This window comes from Ischnura elegans, chromosome 10, assembly GCF_921293095.1.
Source record: "Ischnura elegans chromosome 10, ioIscEleg1.1, whole genome shotgun sequence".
Classification (NCBI taxonomy): domain Eukaryota; kingdom Metazoa; phylum Arthropoda; class Insecta; order Odonata; family Coenagrionidae; genus Ischnura; species Ischnura elegans.
The window spans coordinates 46,622,801-46,642,617 of NC_060255.1; the positions used below are offsets into that span (position 1 = coordinate 46,622,801).

The 19,817-nt window shown below is 36.1% G+C and overlaps 1 protein-coding gene across 1 annotated transcript in view; it reads right to left on the minus strand.

Moving 5' to 3' along the window:
• The window catches only part of LOC124167163 (osmotic avoidance abnormal protein 3-like), a 66,492-nt gene that overhangs the window by 13,269 nt on the left and 33,406 nt on the right, over window positions 1–19,817 (minus strand). The window contains exons 2-5 of the mRNA XM_046544971.1: window positions 6,033–6,156; window positions 4,526–4,681; window positions 3,233–3,674; window positions 981–1,238 (exon numbers count right to left, since the gene is read on the minus strand). Of these exons, the coding sequence (XP_046400927.1) occupies window positions 981–1,238; window positions 3,233–3,674; window positions 4,526–4,681; window positions 6,033–6,152 (976 nt within the window). The 5' untranslated portion in view covers window positions 6,153–6,156. The remainder of the gene's footprint in view (window positions 1–980; window positions 1,239–3,232; window positions 3,675–4,525; window positions 4,682–6,032; window positions 6,157–19,817) is intronic.

Sequence of the window (19,817 nt, forward strand, 5' to 3'; positions counted from 1 at the left end):
AAGAAAGAAAGATCTGATGTGACAACAGGTTCAAATTCATAATTTAAAAAAATTGAAACCGGTAGGTGTTTTTTTACAGTTTTATAGAAAATAAATAATCCAATCAAGAATCAGACTTCTTGAACCATGGAGATGTGATTTCATTGTATATCATTCAATACAATACTGCAGTCTGGTAATATTCTGTAAAGAAGGTATAATTACTACCAGCTTCACTGTATCAAAAACAATCGTGACCTTTTTTAAGAAAATTATCCAGTTTGTTGTATTAATGCGTTAGACTTTCAGAAGAGAAACCCAGGAGTGTAGCCAAAGGGGGTTAGGAGATACAGAGCCCCCAAAACTTTTTCTTTGTAGCGACTGCCCAGCACTTGTCCCCTTAGGAGACAATTAGCTAAGAGATACACATCCCCTGACTTTCTTTTCCCTATTAAAAAATTTGGACCAAGATCAGGGTCTCAGATTCAAAGTTTTCCCCAAATCGGATAACACTAACTACAGCTGCTAGTGCCGTAAAATTTCAAAGTTTCAAAAAAATCAGGTGAATTTTTTAAACAAAGGCTTACAGAGACCATGCCATTAAAACGATGGTCGTTTCGGAGAGAACCAACAACGACTTCAAATTCCAGATACTTGCAAACAAAATTAATAGGATATTCAATAAAAATTATTTTCCGCTGCACGGGGAATTGAAAAAAAATATAATAAATACCAGAATAGGCAACCCGCATACCACCCAAGCTCTCCCCCGAGGCAAAGTTCTGGCTCCGTGCCTGTTAAGCCTGGAAACTCACACTTCACCCATGAATTTTAAACAAATACGTCACAAGAGTTTTCGACAGATTTAAAATACAAATTATCATGTCTATGGATTAACTATCATGTCCATGGATTAAAAAATTATCATGCCTATGAAATTATATGTCATGGTCTATGCGTTTGAAAAAAAGTAATTTGAACTGAAGTTGATTCACTTTTACCTGTTTTCACCTGCCTCTCACTCCCAGCCAAGTCGACCAAATTGAGCTTGCCCCTCATGATGTGGTCTTCTTCCCCAGAGCAAAACCCATCATCCACCAGAGCATCCGAAGTAATCATCTCTAGCGACAGGGTGAAGAGAGAGTGGGATCGGGAAGATTCAGCATTCATGAGGGTGGCTCCAGAGGCACGATAGGAAAGCCCCTTGAGCAGAAGATCGTGGCAGTCGGCAGGCGAATGGACGGGGTGCCTGGACAAGCCTAGAATGGAAACGGAGAAATGTCAAGGAAGTGTCATTCACGGCCTTGTATTGGAAATACTCTGGTTCAGCGTATGGGTTATTAAAAGCTTCGTAAAACTGAGTGATCGTGTGATTGAGACCTACGCGGAAATTTCTTCCGTTTTCTTCTAGTTCTTTTAGCGTTTGTTTTATAGTGTTTTCAGTGAAAATTGTTGTATTTCACCCCCTTGCACAAATGCCTTTAAAATTAAAACCTTCTTCAAAATTTCAGAGATCATATAATAGACCCATTCAAAATTAGGCAGTAGCTCAAATATGTAATTTTCCCTCATTATTTTTTCATATGTACATTTTTCATGCTTGAGATACTCGAAATTTTTGAAAAAGGTCTACCCTCTGTACCCTGAAAATTTTAATGCAATAGCTAAATTTTTAATACTAACATGTACATGAACGAACATGTAATTCGTCACAAAAAGAAAAAATGTACTAGTTGATGCATCATCCCAACTTGATAAAAACTGAAGAAGTTGAAGAAAACGAGTTTCAAAACTTAATTTTTATCATGACTCAAATTCTTCATGCCTCATTTCAGTAATCTGCCTAAACGAGATTAAAAGCGACAGCCTCAATTATACCCTAAATCCAAAAACCCGATTCTTTAAAAACAACCTCTTCACAGCAAAAAAATCATATCCAAGCTAAAAATTTAAAACATTCAAATAAAATACTGAAAATTGATCAAAATCACAGTACAAACAGTAATGTAATAAAGAATAAGGCGCAACAACCGGCTGAACAAGTATGTTACATTCTCTCAACTTGATAAAAACTCAAGAAGCTGAAGAAAATGGATTTCAAAATTTAATTATTATCATGACTCAGCTTCTTCAAATCTCATTTCAGTTATATGCCAAAACGAGATTAATAAAGACTGTCTCTTTTATTCCCCAAACCCAAAATGATACCCTGCTCTCTTACAACAAATTCTTCCCTCAAAAAAAAAACATTTACATGCTAAAAATGTTATAATGTGTAAAAAAAAAATACCGCAAATTGAGACCAAATCACAACGTAAACAGTAATGTAAAAAATAATATGACGCTACAATAAATTAAGTTACGATACGAGGGGCGTTTTTATAAAGTTACAGTTTCGAAATATAGAAAAAACAGTAAATATTTTGTTAAATAAAAACTTTTGAGCTACGCCGTCGCGTCAATTTTTGAGTGGCCCCAACGTTTCCCGACCTATGCTGGTCGCTTTCTCTGTAAATTTTTTTGTGACAATTTTGTTTTGCATTAAACCCCACACATTAAAATACGTTTTCCACATAATTTCCGCTAATATTAATGCCCTTATCAAATCGAACAATAAAATGTTATATACTCTCATCATATAAAAATGCCGCCTGAGTTGATAGCCAATGTAAAAATATTACGGACCCGTTTTTTGGGAAAGGAAAGGGTTGTGCTTGTCGATTTTTTGCCTCGTGGTGACACAATAAATACTGTGAGGTACTGTGAAATTTTGAAAAAAAATATGAGAGTGCAATTCAGAATAAAGAGGAATACTGAGTAAAGGGATCGCTTTCCTGCATGACATTTCCCGTTCACATGCAGCCAATTGAACACATGATCTCATTGCGTCATTTAGCTGGGATCAATTTGATCATCCTCCATACACTCCCAAACTAGCGCTAACTGACTACCACTTTTTTTTTTCATCTGAAGAAACATCTCAGAGGTCAGCGCCATGATGACGATGAAAGCGTAAAAACAACAGTTTGCGGTGGCTATCAACTCAGGCGACAATTTTCTAATAAGACGGTATAAATAGTTTGCTGTTCGATACAATAAGTGCCTTAATATTAACGAAAATTACATGGGAAAGTAGTTTTAAGTGTGGGCTTTTATGGAAAAATAAAGTTGTTACAAAAAGTTTACTATTTTTTATACTTCAAAAGACTATTTACTTAAAAATGCGCCTCGTGTAATAAATTTGACAACTTACCTTCGACGTACACCCCTTTCTCAGCATTCTCCCTCAACGGGAGCACTTTTTGTGGAGTTCCGATCTTACCGGCGGCTTTTGTGACGGGAGTGGAGGGTGGGGAACTGGAAGACATGAAAGACGAGGCGGAAGAAGAGACGAAGGGGGCGAGGAGGTCACGGATGTCCTCGTTGTATATCTCGAGGAAGGAGGCCACCACGAGATAGCGGCACTTCCTCACCGAAGCGGACTCGAAGACGTGCTCGAAGGCCCTCGGGATGATGCCCCTGTGCAGGGACTCGCCCAATGCGAAGTCGTCCACCACTTGGTCCACGTCGATGCACTCCTCCAGTACCTCGAAGCTCTTGGTGGAGCCCATTGCACCGCCTTGCATCGTGTAGGTCTTCCCCGACCCGGTCTGGCCATAGGCGAAAATGGTCCCGTTGTACCCATCCAGTACTCCCTGTGGAAAAAAAGAGTACCGCATATTCTCATGTACCACGCACCCTAGAATAAGACGAGTCGTCGCAGGTATTGGGTCATCCAGTAGACTCCGTGCAATCTACCACCATGCAGTGCACGTATGAGTTGAAAGAGGCATACATATAAGGATAATAATTATGCAAACATTAGAGAAAGTAAGGGTCTTAGTTACAACAAATTATAAGTCACAACAAATCTGCAGAGATAAGTGTAGCATTCTCTTAAAATAGCTAAGTTCATAGACTCATTTACAGCCATAAATCTTGAAAAACTGAATGCTTTCATAGATAGGCACACTCACTTACTAAGGTACTATTTTGACACAAATCGGGGAATTGGAATAGGCTGTCTCTAATACGCTGTGAATTCACAAAGTGGGTAAAAACACTTCCAATTAGCATAAACTTTGATTCGGGTGGATTAACTTCATATAAATATTAATTTGGGAATAGTAACTTCACATCATTTTTTCTAGCAATTAGTTCACGAATTAAATGAAAGAACTAGAGAATATTGCACAAAATTCAAACAGTATACTCATTCCGTCAAATACCGTGAAATGACTTCTTTAATGGTGAAAATGCATCTCCTTAATACACAGGCACAGGATATCATTGGAAACGTTAATGCTTGTTGGAGAACGTACAAAATTGGAAAGAGGAAAAGCAATGAAGCGATGACAGCGAGATATTTGGAGCAGCAAAATTGGAGGAAATTGGCCGAGGATACCACGGCTTGACAGCAGAACTATGATAAATGAGTAATGAAGGACAATGTAAACATTAACATGATTAATTAAATTATATAAAAATGCAAAAATATGCAGCTTACCTCGACGAGAGGGTATGCCATTTCGTTGTAAATTTGACATGTTTGAGTAGAGGGTGGATATGCCGCGTCGAAGGTAAAACACTTCGGAGGCGAAGATGGCTCTTTGGGGTTGGATATGGTGACGGCGCACCCACAGCTCTCGACATGAATAATGCTCTGCAAATGAAATGATACAATCAAATATAAATTAACGAAAAAACAGTTTTCAACAAGAACAACTCTTTGAATTGTAAATGACATCATAGGTGAAAAAAACAGGTAAGGCAATAAATAATATAATAAGTCCCAAGAAGAATTCTTCATTGGGAGACTAATACGCTTAGTATGGAAACAACACAATCAAAAACAAATGCAGATTAAAAGATCAGTTTTTGACATAAACAACTCAATGCATTAACACCAACATCAAAAAGGTTCTACTGTGGAGAAAAAATATAAGTAACTCACTAAATAGAAATACATTAGACTGAAGTAAAATACCTCAAGGGAGACATATGGACTCATTGCAAAGAGGAGAAAAAAAAACTCGCAAGTGAACTTCATTCTTGCCTATTTTTACTTCAACTCCGAGTTTATAGCGTGCCCTCAAGAAGGAATCAATACTTTTAATTTCATTTTTAAATTATTTTAATACTTGAAGAAGTAGTTATGGACAAGAGAATTATAAATGCATTAAAAGTGAATCCACGCCCAGTTTGACGGGAAAAATAGCACACAATTTTCAAAGTTTCGTATGATCAACACGGTAGTCTTTCCGAAATGTTGGAAACAAACCGCGAAATCTCTATCGACCTTGAGTCAATTGTTAAACCGCTAAAATGTAATGAATAGGGTATGCATGTATAGAAAATGATTCGGAGATTAGAAACGTAGAAACTTTGATTAAAGTCTGAATTACTTAAAAAATTGAATTAAATTTATAGTTTAAGCAAAAGCATCACTTTTTAAGTTAAAGATCTAATTTAAAAAAATTAACTTATAAAGCATTATTTGACCGAGGTTCTTTGACGCAAAAATGAAAATTCAATATAGGTAATTCAAACTACTAAAAATTGTGGCTACTTGTAGACTCAGGTTTAATGGATTAATTAGTGTTTAATGCTATTAACTAGTTTTCACAGCATTATTTACCTAAATAGGTATACATGCAATTACTAGGTGACAGAATCACCTTCTTTACAATGAATTTTTTCCGCGACAAAAACTCGCCAAAAATCTTGATATTTTGCTTTAGAAAGGTACCTGGGATATTAAAAAATTAGTTCCATACTAAAAATATAATTTAATCCAATAAATATTGTCTAATAGTAATCGTACAGATATATAATTTTCAGAAACGCCACAGAAATTTCAGCATTTTACTGACATTCCATGAAAAAGATGGATTTCTACGTAATGTTAAGGATTACGCCGAAATTCTTTTGATCACGAGGCGATTGTAATCTTTCGGGAACATTAATCAGCGCGACCATGGCCCAATATGAACATTCACCTCATTCTGCCTTACCTTGGGGTCGAATTTCTTTTCCGCGTCGCTCAGAGGGCGACACCTCACGACGACCTTGACCGCCTCCGCGGCGCCCCTCGCTGTGCCCCTATCGTCCTCCGACCCGCCGGACTTTGGCATCGCCCTGCGAAAAAAAATGGCAAGCGTGAACGATCCAGTCACACGCATACTCCTATGCAGAAATACATGTTGAAGTAAATCCAACTGCGAAAGAAACGACAGTTATTTGAATTCCACCATGAAAAAAACATGGCGATCGTGGGACTTCCGTTGGAGGTGAAAACTTTTTATGTTTAAAAATTTTGAACGTCGATTGACGAAGTTTATTAAAATGATATACGGTTACTTTCATTATTGAAAAAGTTATGTTTTAATTAAAAATTATATTAAACTAATTATTTTTTAATTTGAAAATTGTTATAATTATTATTTATACAGGTAATATACACAAAATAAAAATTGTACAAGAAGCCTATGTTACTAAATAAACGTAATGTAATTATGTATTTTCCGCATTTACAATATCTGAGTTCTCATCTTCATCAGTAATTTCAATTGCTCTTGTATTGCTATCATTGTCTATATCTGCACATTCTAAAACTGATACTATAGGCTTATGGTAACTGAAGTAAGAAACAAAGAATTATGATTGATACCCACTTTGATATGCTACCAATCATGTCACAAAGCCAAGAGAAGTAGTATACCAGTCACAAGCATACTTCTACGCAAACATCATTTGGGCTCACCCATTACGATCAGACGACTATTATTTACAGTAGAGCGAAATTCGCAAAGAAAAAAAATCAATCATTTCGCTTAGCCGGAATTCGTACCGAGATATCCTAACTGTGGTTCTAGTATACTATCAGTAACACTAAGACAGTATACCTGAGATCGGAGTTCCGGGTTCGAGTCCCGGCAAAGCCAAATGATTTATTCCATGCTGAAATTCAACCATGGTATAAATAGCTTTGCCTCAGAAAGCATAACTGCCTTCAACGTTAAATGTTAAGTGCAGTACATTGAAAGAAGACTTTTACGTGCAGTACTGCACGTTCCACACGGAGTTTCAACACAGCTTTGCCTTGGCTAACGATTAAGATTGCCAGATTTTCTAGATGATGTTTAACGTATCATTCATCTCCACGCATATACGCATCATACGTCTCCACGAATTTGAATTTTACAACTTATGTAATAAGATTGAAACCGCTCGAAGATCAACCACAGTTCCGAGTATTTTAAGACAATTGGAAATGGTAAACAAATGCTTGATTCTACAAATTAGAGCGAGAGTTTTATTTACAAGGGTCGCATTTTATTTTACCAAAATAGCTAAGTAAGTTACAAATAGTTCCAAGCATTTTGACAGAGGTTGTCACTGAGACATGGACAGTCGCTCGGCTAAAAGCAATAACCAATATCATTTTTAAGTCATTGTTATATTCTGCTATAATTTCAGTCTGAGAAATTGGATTATCTTAGATCAAACCTAACGAGTATTGGTGCCACAAGTGAAAAGCGCAATCTATACATATCAGTAGTTTTTGCGAGAATTTTTCGAAAATATACAGGAATAAAATATTTTTAAGGACTTAATTTATTTAAACCAGAGGAAATAATAGAAGTAATATTATAAGTTCAGGAGAGTGTTACACTTACAAAACCTATTGAAAATGTACATTAGTAATTTTATTGATTTTTCCCACTCAAAATTCTAAGCGGGATGAATAATATTTAGTATGCTTTGATAAATTACGACAAAATAAAATTTAGATTAAAAAAAAATGTTTTACTGGCCTTCAGTGAACACAAGCCCATGCTCATGAACCATCACCTATTTTATAAGTCCTGTTATTAAAATAAGGGACTTCTGGTTGAAATACATAATGTAAAATAAGACTAACGAATACGACGGCTTACCTCTGCCGTTTCTGAACAACTCATCCATTACGTGATTTGCAGTAAACTTAGAAGTACAAATAATCAAAAAAAGAATGCCAACAAGTAAACAAGTGTATTGAAATAAGCAGGTCAATGCCAAAGGAAGGCGGTAGCTCGATCACTTGAATGGGAGCAAGGTCACCAAGTCCTCAGGGCTGAAATTTGAAAGGTTGCGTATCGAAGATGGAGAGAAATGAAGGAAACGTAACTGAATGCATTAGGAAGATTTATATCGCGAACTCACGCTCACAAATCCTTGGCTTTCCACCTCGGAACGAATACCTTGATATGCGGAAGCTTTCAACAATGTTACAAGTGTAATTAATGATTCGAAGATATACAGGAATAAAATATTTTTTAGGACTTAATTTATTTTAACTAGAGGACCTCGCAGGAGTAACATGATAGGTTCAGGAGATTGTTAATGCAATAATTCTTTTGTTGAGACACATAATAGTGTATGCTAATGTGAAACTGAGTAAGCTGGAGAAGATTTATTTTACTCCGCTGGACAATAAGCAATTTTTAACAACAAAGTAATATTCATAATTTAGTAACCTCACAAGTTTAAATTAAGAGCCCTTCTTTAATGAGTGCAACGGTAGTTGTAAACTCTCTACTAAAAAAATATGAAGAAGAAATATAAAAAGTGTGAAAAGGTGCATCCAACAATTCTTTGAATCGATGACATATGGTCAATGAATGAGGTTCACGACTATGCTACCGTTTATCGCATCAAAAGGATCAAGCAATCATTAAAGACCACATGCAAATAGGTTTACTTATGTAAAGTTCCGAACACCATATTCTCCATGGCCAATATTAACGGTGTATTCTTTAAGTTCCTTATGTGTTGTAAACGTTGTTTACTTCAGGTTGACTGAATTTATGTTAACTGTGGCTATATAAAAATACAAGAAAACCAAGATAATTGAATGTCACACTGATATAAGAGCATTAGTATTGAGACAAGGAAACCGTGCCTGAAAACATTCGTATGGGCAGTGGAACTCAGAAGCATAGGCCATTAGAATACTGGATCAGAAGAAACCTAAAGCTTTCGAGACCTAACGATGAAGGCGGGTGCTGAAAACCAAATGGATAAAGAGGGAAGCGAAAAATACCGAAGAATGGGAAAATAACTAGAATTTTGGATCACCATACAAGAGAAGGACCCGGTGAATAGGTCATCTCACAAGATGATAGTTATGCGAAGAATAATTTAGAGGAAAAAAATAAGGATTAGTCCCCCGAGAAAGACAGATAAGTGCTTGTGACAGATAAATAAGGACGCTCGAAACAAGTATATCAGCGAACCAAAAAACAAGCTTGGAAAAGGAAAAAATGGAAATCTGCAGTATTCCATAACAAGAATATCAGTACGAAAATTGATTCATCTATCAGTTCTCATACCATAAGCAGGACTAGTAATAGTAACCGCTGCGCAACTTTGAAGAGCGCAGCCCAATTTATAACAGGAATATTAGATAAAAAGTAGAATAATGCTTTCAGGCTCAAAACAGCATTCATAATTTAGAAAAGGGGGTAACAAGACTTGATTAAATCCCAATCTTAAGTTACGGGTGACTATAAGTCTTGACCAGGTATTTTTTGCCATAAATAATAAAATTTATTAAATTAACTTGTGAAAGACCTCAATATCACGGGTAAGCGTATCGTTGATTCTCTTTCCGCAAAAAAATAATTACCTTAATTAAAAACATTAGTTAGCAGTCGCTTCCTCGTTTTAGAACCTCCGCTAATAATGACAAAACAGTTTTAACTGTACCAATTAAACTTATAGAATAAAATAAAGGAAGAGCGTTGATTTTCTTCGAACTTCTGACTCAACTTAATTCAGCTTCGTTCATTATCTTTAAACTTTTTATAGACATTACAGGTATCTATAATAATAAAATATCCTAGTTGATGAAACCCTACACGGCCTCATAACCAGTTCACACTCTCTATGAATTATATGATCAATTCATGTGAAAGATATCACGTTACTACTAGGGTGTATTGAAAAGTAAGGTCTCCAACGACGCCATTTACGAACGCGGGCCGCTAGGCAAGGTTTGCCTATAACATTGCATTCCTACGCTAAAACTTAGAACCACTCACGTTACCTTAGGTCGCTCAGTCGCTGTGTACCAGTCGTTAAGGATGAAGCTCCCGCTTAGCGCGCTTGCCAGGTGCGAACTACGCTAAGGCATTCGACTTTTGAAAGCGAAAAAGTTTTCTTCGATAGAAATTCGTCACCAATTAGTGGAAGTATATGACGAGAAGTGTATGGGCATAAAAAACGTGCGGAAATGGTATCTGGAGTTTTCTGATGGACCGCAAAAACGTCCACGATGAGCGGCGGTCGGGGAGGCTGAGTTTGCCGGAATCAACAGCGGCTCGAATTGACGAGATGGTGCGCAAAAAAAACGAAAAATAACCCTTCATGAGAGAAAAGAAGGTCTTAATGAAGGGTGTGGAAACTTCTCCACGCAGAATATTGTGTTGGAGGTCCTCCGTTACAACATGGTGTCTGCCAGGTGGATCCCTAAGCAGCTCACCGATGAACACAAGAATAAGTGCGCCCACATGTGTCACATCAAACGATCGCCATACTCAATGAATTTGGCTGGAATATCATCCACCAGACTCCTTACAGCCCAAAAGTTGCCCCGAGTGACTAACACCTTTTTTCCGCTTTCAAAAAACTCCCTGGGGGACAGAGATTCAAGTCAGACGAGGTATTGCAAGACGCAGTCGACAGTTGGCTGCGAGACGTGGCGGGAGACGCCGGTATTAAAAAGCTGGTTAAAAGGATGCCAAAAGTAATTGATCATCAAGGCGTCTATGTAATAAAATAGCCAAATGCTCAGCCTTTCCAATGATATATGCAAAGTTGGGAATAAATTTATTTTCCATTTAAAAAAAATAGAAGACCTTACTTTTCAATACCCCCTCGTATTATACATACATATGATTACTATTATCAACATCCAGATAGCTATACAACCCGCATATTCAATGAGATAATGCGATTGCATGCTTTGCAGGATGAAAAAAACCTGTTGAAACCAACAGGTGCTAAGCTCACAGTCTGCTTAAGTTGTACTTTACGCTTACGAGTACCCATGCAGGATTTCATGACTGTTGCATAATATTATCAAAAATTTATAATTTTTACCCTGCAGAAGAGATGCATTAATTTATAATTTGCGTATTTTACTTTTATGATGAAAGAGCTTTGCGGATGACGAAACTAATTGTTTTCTGAGAAATTATTGGATATCATATCGATAAGGGCTTCACATAGCCACTAACTATTTTATTCAGTGTCTCAATTCCAAATTTTTAAATTTTCCGTTAAAGTCATTTCGAAAAATTTTCATTACAGCCAAAATTTTTGATCTCGTTCGAATCACCGCAAAAGTATATTGAAGCTACAATAGAAAAAATAATATAAAATTACCTCATATGTTTAGGGAAACTATTTACTATTTTTTCACTCACAAATTAGAAATTCCAAAGGCCATAAAAGATAAATAATTTGAAGTGTAGTTTAACTACTGCACGATGTAATGTAATGTAATATAATATAATACAAAAATGTATTGCAATGTAAAATTATTTTAGAACCATTTGCCTCAAAATTAAAAGACTTCATGCTGACGGCGACATAGGCTGCTTTGATATGATGCATTAACACTTGAGCGTTTTTTTTTCTCCAAACGTGCAGGAAAAATTGAGACATCGCGTGATCACTGAGGTAACGCTAATTTTCGCGACGTAGCTGCAACGAAGTGACTTCAAAACTCAGAAAATCAATTTTCAAATAAGATCCAATAAAACTTCAAGTTGACCAATTCCACTTTTCCGACACGGTAAATACATTAAGGAGGGATGAAATGACATAACCTTACCAGTAAAATATTTTGCGAAAGGAAATGGTAACTAATATTTCTTGGGAAAGACAGGCCAACGGCGAAGTCATGATCTCATTGCCTTCAAGGGGAGAAATTTTCAAACACATTTCATAGTCGTGAAGGAAAATAATGAGATAAGAAGGTATGAAAATTCTGTTATGCCTAACCCTGTGATCACATCAGTCGAACAGCATAGTTGAAAATTTAATTACCTCATAAAATAGCAATAAAATACTTTACATCAATCTTTATGCGCGAGGTTAGCAATAGTATAATTTTATTTTAATTATGTCCGAATAGCGAATAAAACACGCGAGGCGTAACTAAATATCTTCTCTTTTCCCTTCTTTATTTGAAAATGAATATGTATGGATTGCATGCAAAGCGCTTATGAAACCTAGAATACATAAAACAAACTTTATCTAACTTTTCATCCAAAACAAGAGAAAATTTTACGTATCATAAATTGTCATAAATATGGAAAATAACTTGAAGAATTAGTTTTTAGGAAATATTTATTTAAAAGATCCTTCATGTAAAATAATTATCCAATGCCAACGTTAGTTATTAACTTGTCATTGCTTTGTTTTATGACAGTAAGTTAAAGGGAATAGAAATAACAATTGAGTGAAGAGATTTACTGCTCATTAAATTGTGAAAGTGGCTTTTTTGTGCATAAAATATGTAATATTATAATGGACGGATGGTTGAGATTACAAGGCGTTGGCAGGCTGGTAGAAAACAGTAGGTTGTATGCAGAGCCTATGATGTAAAGATTTGTATTTCACGGGAGCAAGAAACGTCGTGGTTATACAAAAGTGAATTCTCCTAGGTGGTAAATGGGCATGCTAGCTGGGTAAGACAAATTTATGAAATTTCCCAAGGTTCGACAGATTTATGGAATTTGCCTTTGAGGAACGTATTCCGAGGGGATGAGAGAAGAGTCTGCTGTGGCAATATCAGGGCTGTGGGGCGCCACTATGCCATTTTTTGCCATGTACTCGCAGTCCAGGAAATGAAGCACTTCGGCTTGCAATTTTGGCCAAAATTATTTTTAAATAAACTTTTTATCATCAAGGACCAAGGAACTATATTTACAAAACCAAACAACTTTTTTTTTGGAAATTTTGAAAAGCACAATACAGAGCATCATAATCTACATTACCGGAATATACTTTGTGTGCTACACGTTCGGCACTGACGTAAACACTCAAATTTACACAAAAATAAACACACATAACCATAATATGTCTATGAACACACATGCATGTGGGTATGTGTGCGCTTGCACGCGTGGAGTGTGTGTGCTTGTGTGTTGCGGAAAAACTGGACGCCATGTTACACGTTACGCCATGTTACGCCATGCCGTGACTGTTACATGTAATGTATTCATAAATATCCCTTTCGTTGTCTACCATTGGACCCCATTAAAATGAACAAACCGCCTGCACCTGAAAAAATTCTCAAAATAATTTTTTTACAATCACAAAAATAGTGCGCCGTTTCATTAGGCTGAAGAAAAGTGGTATAATATTGCAGTTCTATTTCTTCTATGTACTCTGGTGAGGATTGCCTTGCATTAGAAGAAGACGAGGTTGACGACGACGAGCACTATATAAATGAAGATGATAAAAAAATTATTGCTACCTGTACTTCATAAGTTTTAATTTTGTCTATTTATATAAATATTTAGTGTATTTTTGTGTAAATTAACTTTTGTGTATAATTTTAGTTTTTCCTATTTATGCATATTAAAGTAGTTTATAAGCATTGCAATGTTACACAGGGTGGTTTTTTAAGGGTTGAAAAGTTTCAAAATAAAATTAGTACATAACTGAAGCAACAACATTCTTAAACTAAAACGCTGTGAAGAATAATTAATTTTTTAGGGTAAATACTCTTTTTACATTAGCCTCCAAAAATGATTGATTTTTAAGGTTTGAAATATTCTGAAATATGTTCCAAATCTTAAAACAATAATTTTTCAAATGTAGTTTTTTAACTTTTGGTATTTAGGGGTAGTTTTCACCCATAAAAAATGAAAAGCGCCCACCCGCATAATATAGATTCTGAAGTTGAGGGTAGGATATACCTAATCCCAAAGTTTTAAGCAAATCGATTCAGTTTGAAAAAATTGCAAGGTTTTGCACTTTTATGAGCTTCATTTCCTGGACTATCGGTAACACCTTGGATGATGTCAAAGCGGCTTGCACGCATGCTCTGAACGATATTTCGATTTTTCACTTCCAGGGAGGATAAGACGAGTGGAATACTTGCCTGCAGAAGTATGTCGATGCTGAAGGAAGATACTTTGGCGACCACTAGTGTTCTGTACTGATTCCTCAAATAAATTTCTTTAAATAGATTTATTCTCATTACTCAAAATACATAACCTGAATAACCACGGCATAGTTTTGGCAAGAAAAAAATAGTTACAACAATATCAAGGACTTAATTTTTACTTTATTTCAAGGAGGAGGAGATTTAATTAATTTATCTCCAGAAAGTACCATCAGTTACACTATTTTTGAGAAGTGTAATTTATCAAATAAGTTCGCTTTCGCAACAAGCGACGACATATGCCCACTATCTGGCGTGCATTAGAAAATAGGGCGCAAGAAAAAATATTCGCGCTTTCTGAAGAGATGACATACTCCACCATTGGAAATCAATAGCTATTATTACCTTTATGCTTTCAGGCTACTTGAATGCTCTTTGCCGGAACGCTGTATAAATTTGAGTACAAAGCGATCGCATCACAAATCTTGAGTTACACATAATGTGCTGAAAATATTAAGATGTACCATCACCTCAATGCCATATCCTTCCGTTGTTATGGTAATTTTAAGCTTACTTATGCGAGCTAGTTATCTAAAAATAAGCTAGTTCAGCAAAAATGGAGTCATTGTCGGTTCCAACTCTTTAAATATATTGGTTTTAAAAAACGCATTACTGTTTCTATATTGTGAATAAAAAATTTATTTTTTAACATCAAAGAATAACAAGCATGAAAGCAAATACGTCTTATCAACTAAATAAATCCCAAAAAATAATTTTTTGATTTTGTAGTCACAATAGAACTTCGGTAATCTGAGTAGGTATGATAAAATAGTACCCTATATTCTCAAAACAGGCTCTCCATTTTTACATCATATCGTGGGGTATCATGTACAAAATAATAAATTGAAAACTGTAAAAAAAGAACGGACAATGGCCCAAAACCTTTAGATTTTTTAGAATAAGATAATATTCCCCTAAATCAACTGAAACTCCGATTTATTTTCGTATCTAAAGATTTGAATGGGAAAAATTGATCGTATCAGTGTATGACAATTTTCCTCTATTTACTTACTCAACCTATAACTTTCCAACATTCACTAACGTTTTCCGAAGTCACTAGCATGATTTTATTTTATATCTGAAATTCCCACTGCCAAGCTTCATTTTCCCATCGACTATTTTACTTGTTACACATTCATCAGCCTAGCTTCATAGATAGCGACTCAGCATATTTGGTTCACATGAAAGCAAGACATAACTTTCTTCTCTTATTTTCCACCCACGTTTTATTAAAGCCATCATAACTTAAATGCTTAACGAGAAGCATTTTTCTATCAGGCCTTTGTATCTATGAGCGACAAGGGAAGCATTGATTTCAACCGGGGCCGCTGATAAAGCTTATATAATCATATAAATAATAATTCACTCAATTCGGAAAACTTTACAATTAATGCCCTCAAATTTACAATAATTTTCTTATAATTTGATAATACCACATGGCTTTCTTTTTATGGACAGAGCCAATCCTTTAGTACTGCTATCTTTGTCCCAATAATTATAACCAATGTTATCGTAAATATTTTTTTAAATCTTCAGCATGATTGTTATTATCAGCAGTTATTTAAATTAATGATTACTCTGTCACAATTTTGAAACCAGTAAGAGGCCAAAGAGTCTCACATATAATCAAGATAATAATATTAATATATAGTATAAACAATACGCTTCTATTACTCTATCTAAACTATCACTTTCAGGTTAAAAAATTGCGTTGTTTACACAATCACTTACTGATTCAATTTCAAGGTTGGCTTGCATAGGAGAGGGTTATGCTCATCCAGAACTCTTGCCGGGGGTGAGTGTTCCAAACATTTATTATAGGAGGTCTAGAGGTCTAATTTTACCCTTTGACCCTAGGCCACCTCGCACTTAAGGGATTATTGTACTTGAGTGCCCTTATGATTTACCGAATTTTGATCTCGGAACCCAGCGATCCGCAGCCGAGTACTCTGTGACATAACGCTCCTAAGACTAGTTTGTTATAGATTAGATTATGTAGATTGTATGAAGATGATATATTTTATATAGTGTTTTTAACCCTTAATAAACCATTGTTATTTCTCAGAAGATCAAACATGAAGATTTGTCATTTAGAAAACATGAACCTTTTCAGGTAAATCACAACAACGGTCAGATATGATGATAAAGTTTATATGGAGTTTTTAACAATTAATAACCCAGCGTTATTTCTCAGAACATCAAACTTGAAGATTTGTTATTTAGAAAATATGAAGCTTTTCAGGTAAATCACAACAACGACTTTCATTTTACCATTCCATTTTGCAACATAAAATGACTATTAGTTAATATCTATATTTAGTACGGTTGATAATGCACAGTGGACACATTTGTTAATGACGTTTCTTAATGTTGATCAGAGGCAACACTGGGTTAGAAATGGTTAATACCATACTAAATAATTTGATTCACCTACTATGATCCATGCTTGAGAATGATCAGTAACCTCTTTATTAAAGAAGATTCATCAAAGGCAAGTTTTTCATTTAAGAACAGGCCTTAAAATCGGACATAAAAATAAATTAAAGATATTTAACCTAATGAGCAAATACGAGTCATAATATTGCAAATTAGGTTGCAGGTGTATAAGCCTTCAATTCACATAACTTGTATCCAAATTGATGAGAGCATAAGCAAACTTCACTCTACCTGACGCTATGTCGGTAAAAAATTAAACAAGTAATCGAATACCGAGAGATTTTTTTGGTATTTTTGTTTCCATTTCGTGGAACCAGACGTTTGCCTCGGCCAACAGTAGCTGAAATGAGCATTTTATCAAGACAGATTGGGGTTAAAGTGGAGCCATTCGGGTAGGACAGAGCAGGTGATGGGGTTGAGGGGAGAGAGAGACGAAATATTCCTGAAGTTTCGGCTCGATCCAGACGGACAACCCGGAAGAGGGGGAAGAAGCCACCAGCACGCATGAGAGCCCCTTGCGTGATCCGCTCATCGGTCGAACTATATGCGAGACACCGCCACAGCTCCCCCCCCCCCCACCCCCCCAATTCCTCTTCGTGGAATGAAGTGGAACAGCAGTCACGGATGACGCTTCTCTTGGATAAGACCTCAGAGTAAACAAAGTGAAATCGCCCACTAAGCGGCTACTTTTCACTAAAACCGAATGCATAAGCAATCAAGATTCCATATTTTTTCTGCGGCCAGCGATGACTTTTTTTCGGCCAGGGCCGTTTTTTATGTGACCAGCCTCAGACCTATGCTTCAACAAAATACTTGGAATAACATTTGAAAACTGGTCTCTTCTGAAAGCGAACTCATTTCCTCCACAACGAATGAAAATTTAGCATAAGCCCTAAGTGGTGAAAACCCACTTAAGCAGGATTCAAACTCCGATCTCCAGATTAGCAGGACTTCCCGCCTCCAACGAGGCCGACAGCAACTGGAGAAGGTATCGCGACATATAACGACCTATTGGAAGGTTAACTAGAGGATTTTCAGAGGCCAACTTTCTTTTTGCACCAATAGCCAACCGGCCATATTTATTCTGCCCAAGGGCCACTCCTTAAGCGATCAGAGTATCGTTTGAAAATATTTCTCTTCCTAAAATTTACTCTAATCTAAAAATACTATGTTCTAAAAAGCTCTAATCACAAAAAACCTCACCCGCGCCTCTGAAGCCTTCCACCAGTATTGCTTCTTTCACACCTCTCCAGATGTTATCTACATGTGAAATAATTTTTTTTACACTATTCGAATAATCATGCCAGCTTTAGTAGGAAAAAAAATAAGAGATTCATTTCTTATTATTCCTAGAAATCGAAATTTCTCACTTCTATTCAGAGGTCACTTATGCAAGCACAAACTTTTCCCGGTCATCAGATTATGATTGACAAAGCAAAAGTACTTGCCAAAAAAACAGAATTATTTCCCACTCATCATCCGAGAAGCAATTGAAATTGAAAAAGTAGCAGAAAATTTCTACACAGATGATGGGCATAGACTTAGTACCACTCGGAAAAGACTCATACGCAAAAGAAAGCCAAATTCGGGGTCCTCGACGCTGATTGGTCGCGCCACAGGTAGGCTGAGGATGGTATATCTAGAGGCCCATTTCCATCTGTCGGCACTCAGATCTTATCTGAAGATGTGGCCAGCATAGGACACGAAACATCACCTTGAAACAACTTCTACGCTGGTAATCCGATAATCATGGAGACAACAAACGGAAGCAGAAACTTTTCCTCAAACTATTCGGTGGCCGAATAGGTCTTTCACTGTATACAAGAGCGGACAAGGTGGCGGCGCAGTAACGAATAGTCGAGGATAACATAGAAACATACAGCACTACAATTGCCACGATAAACGGGAAAAGATAGCACACGGTAAAAATATAAAATAATAAGGCAATTTAAAAATCATGATTTTCCTCTTTCTTCGTGAGTACAAAATTTAACGGTAATATATAATTAAAATCGAAATAAACAACAGATGAAACGATAAACAACATTCCAACAGAGCTTATCAAAAATGCAGGAGAGAAGGTATGTATTAAACTATCTACGATTCTAAACTCATCTACTAAACTAAACTCATCAGGAGATTTAATCTGTGACTTCGAGAAGAATATCATCACTCCAATGCCTAAAAAGTGGAGAGCAGAAAATATCACAAACTTTACGCATCACCATGTATTTGGGACAAAAAAGTCTTATTTAGGATTCTGGTTAAAATGTTCTTCGAAAATCAACATAAACCGCTTATGTATGAAGTCTATTCCAGATTATATATCCATTCTCATCATCAGCACCTACGCACGCAGGAAAATTACGGTGCATATGGAAAACAGCAGGACTCCATCGATCGATAATCATATTTCAACGCCCGAGCGCTCGCTCTCTCAGAAAGTATCACGAGCAACGGAATTGTTTACGAACGCAAAGGTTATGTTTCCCCAAGTTGACGATCAATACCCATTCATTTCTCGCTCACAATCAACTCACCACTTAAGTAAATGAGGTTGACCATTAAATTATAGCTTTTGAAATCGCGTTTTTTCTGGTCAAACCAAAGAAAATTATTCCTTTGTGACCGTCGCACTCATCCTGGAATATGCCCTGAATAATTTAAAGGACCGTTTCGAGCACACAAAAGCACTTCACTGGGTTAATGTATCTCTCAAAATAAATAGTGGAAAATGATTTTCCATACTGATGTAGCCTACAAGATGCTTTTATAGAATAAATATTGAGAGATATAAGGCACATACAAATAGGAATAGAATAAGTATTGCTTTATGATCCATGGTAGCATTTATGTAATTTTTCATTTTTTTACTGAGAGGCCTGACTCGGCAATATTTAAAGGATAATAACTTTGTATCGGTTCAGTTCTGAGCCGAGATAAAGCGATCATAATTCATCGCAAGGATATCGCCTTTACATATATAGCTTTTAGAGAAATCGGTGATGGTCACCTAACATGATTTTTCACTATCTGCCTGATTTGAGATGAAAAAGCCCTACTGTATGAGGAAAAAAGGGGAAATAAAAAACAAAAAATTGAGAAATTGGAATGTCTACGATCATTACGATATAAGCGA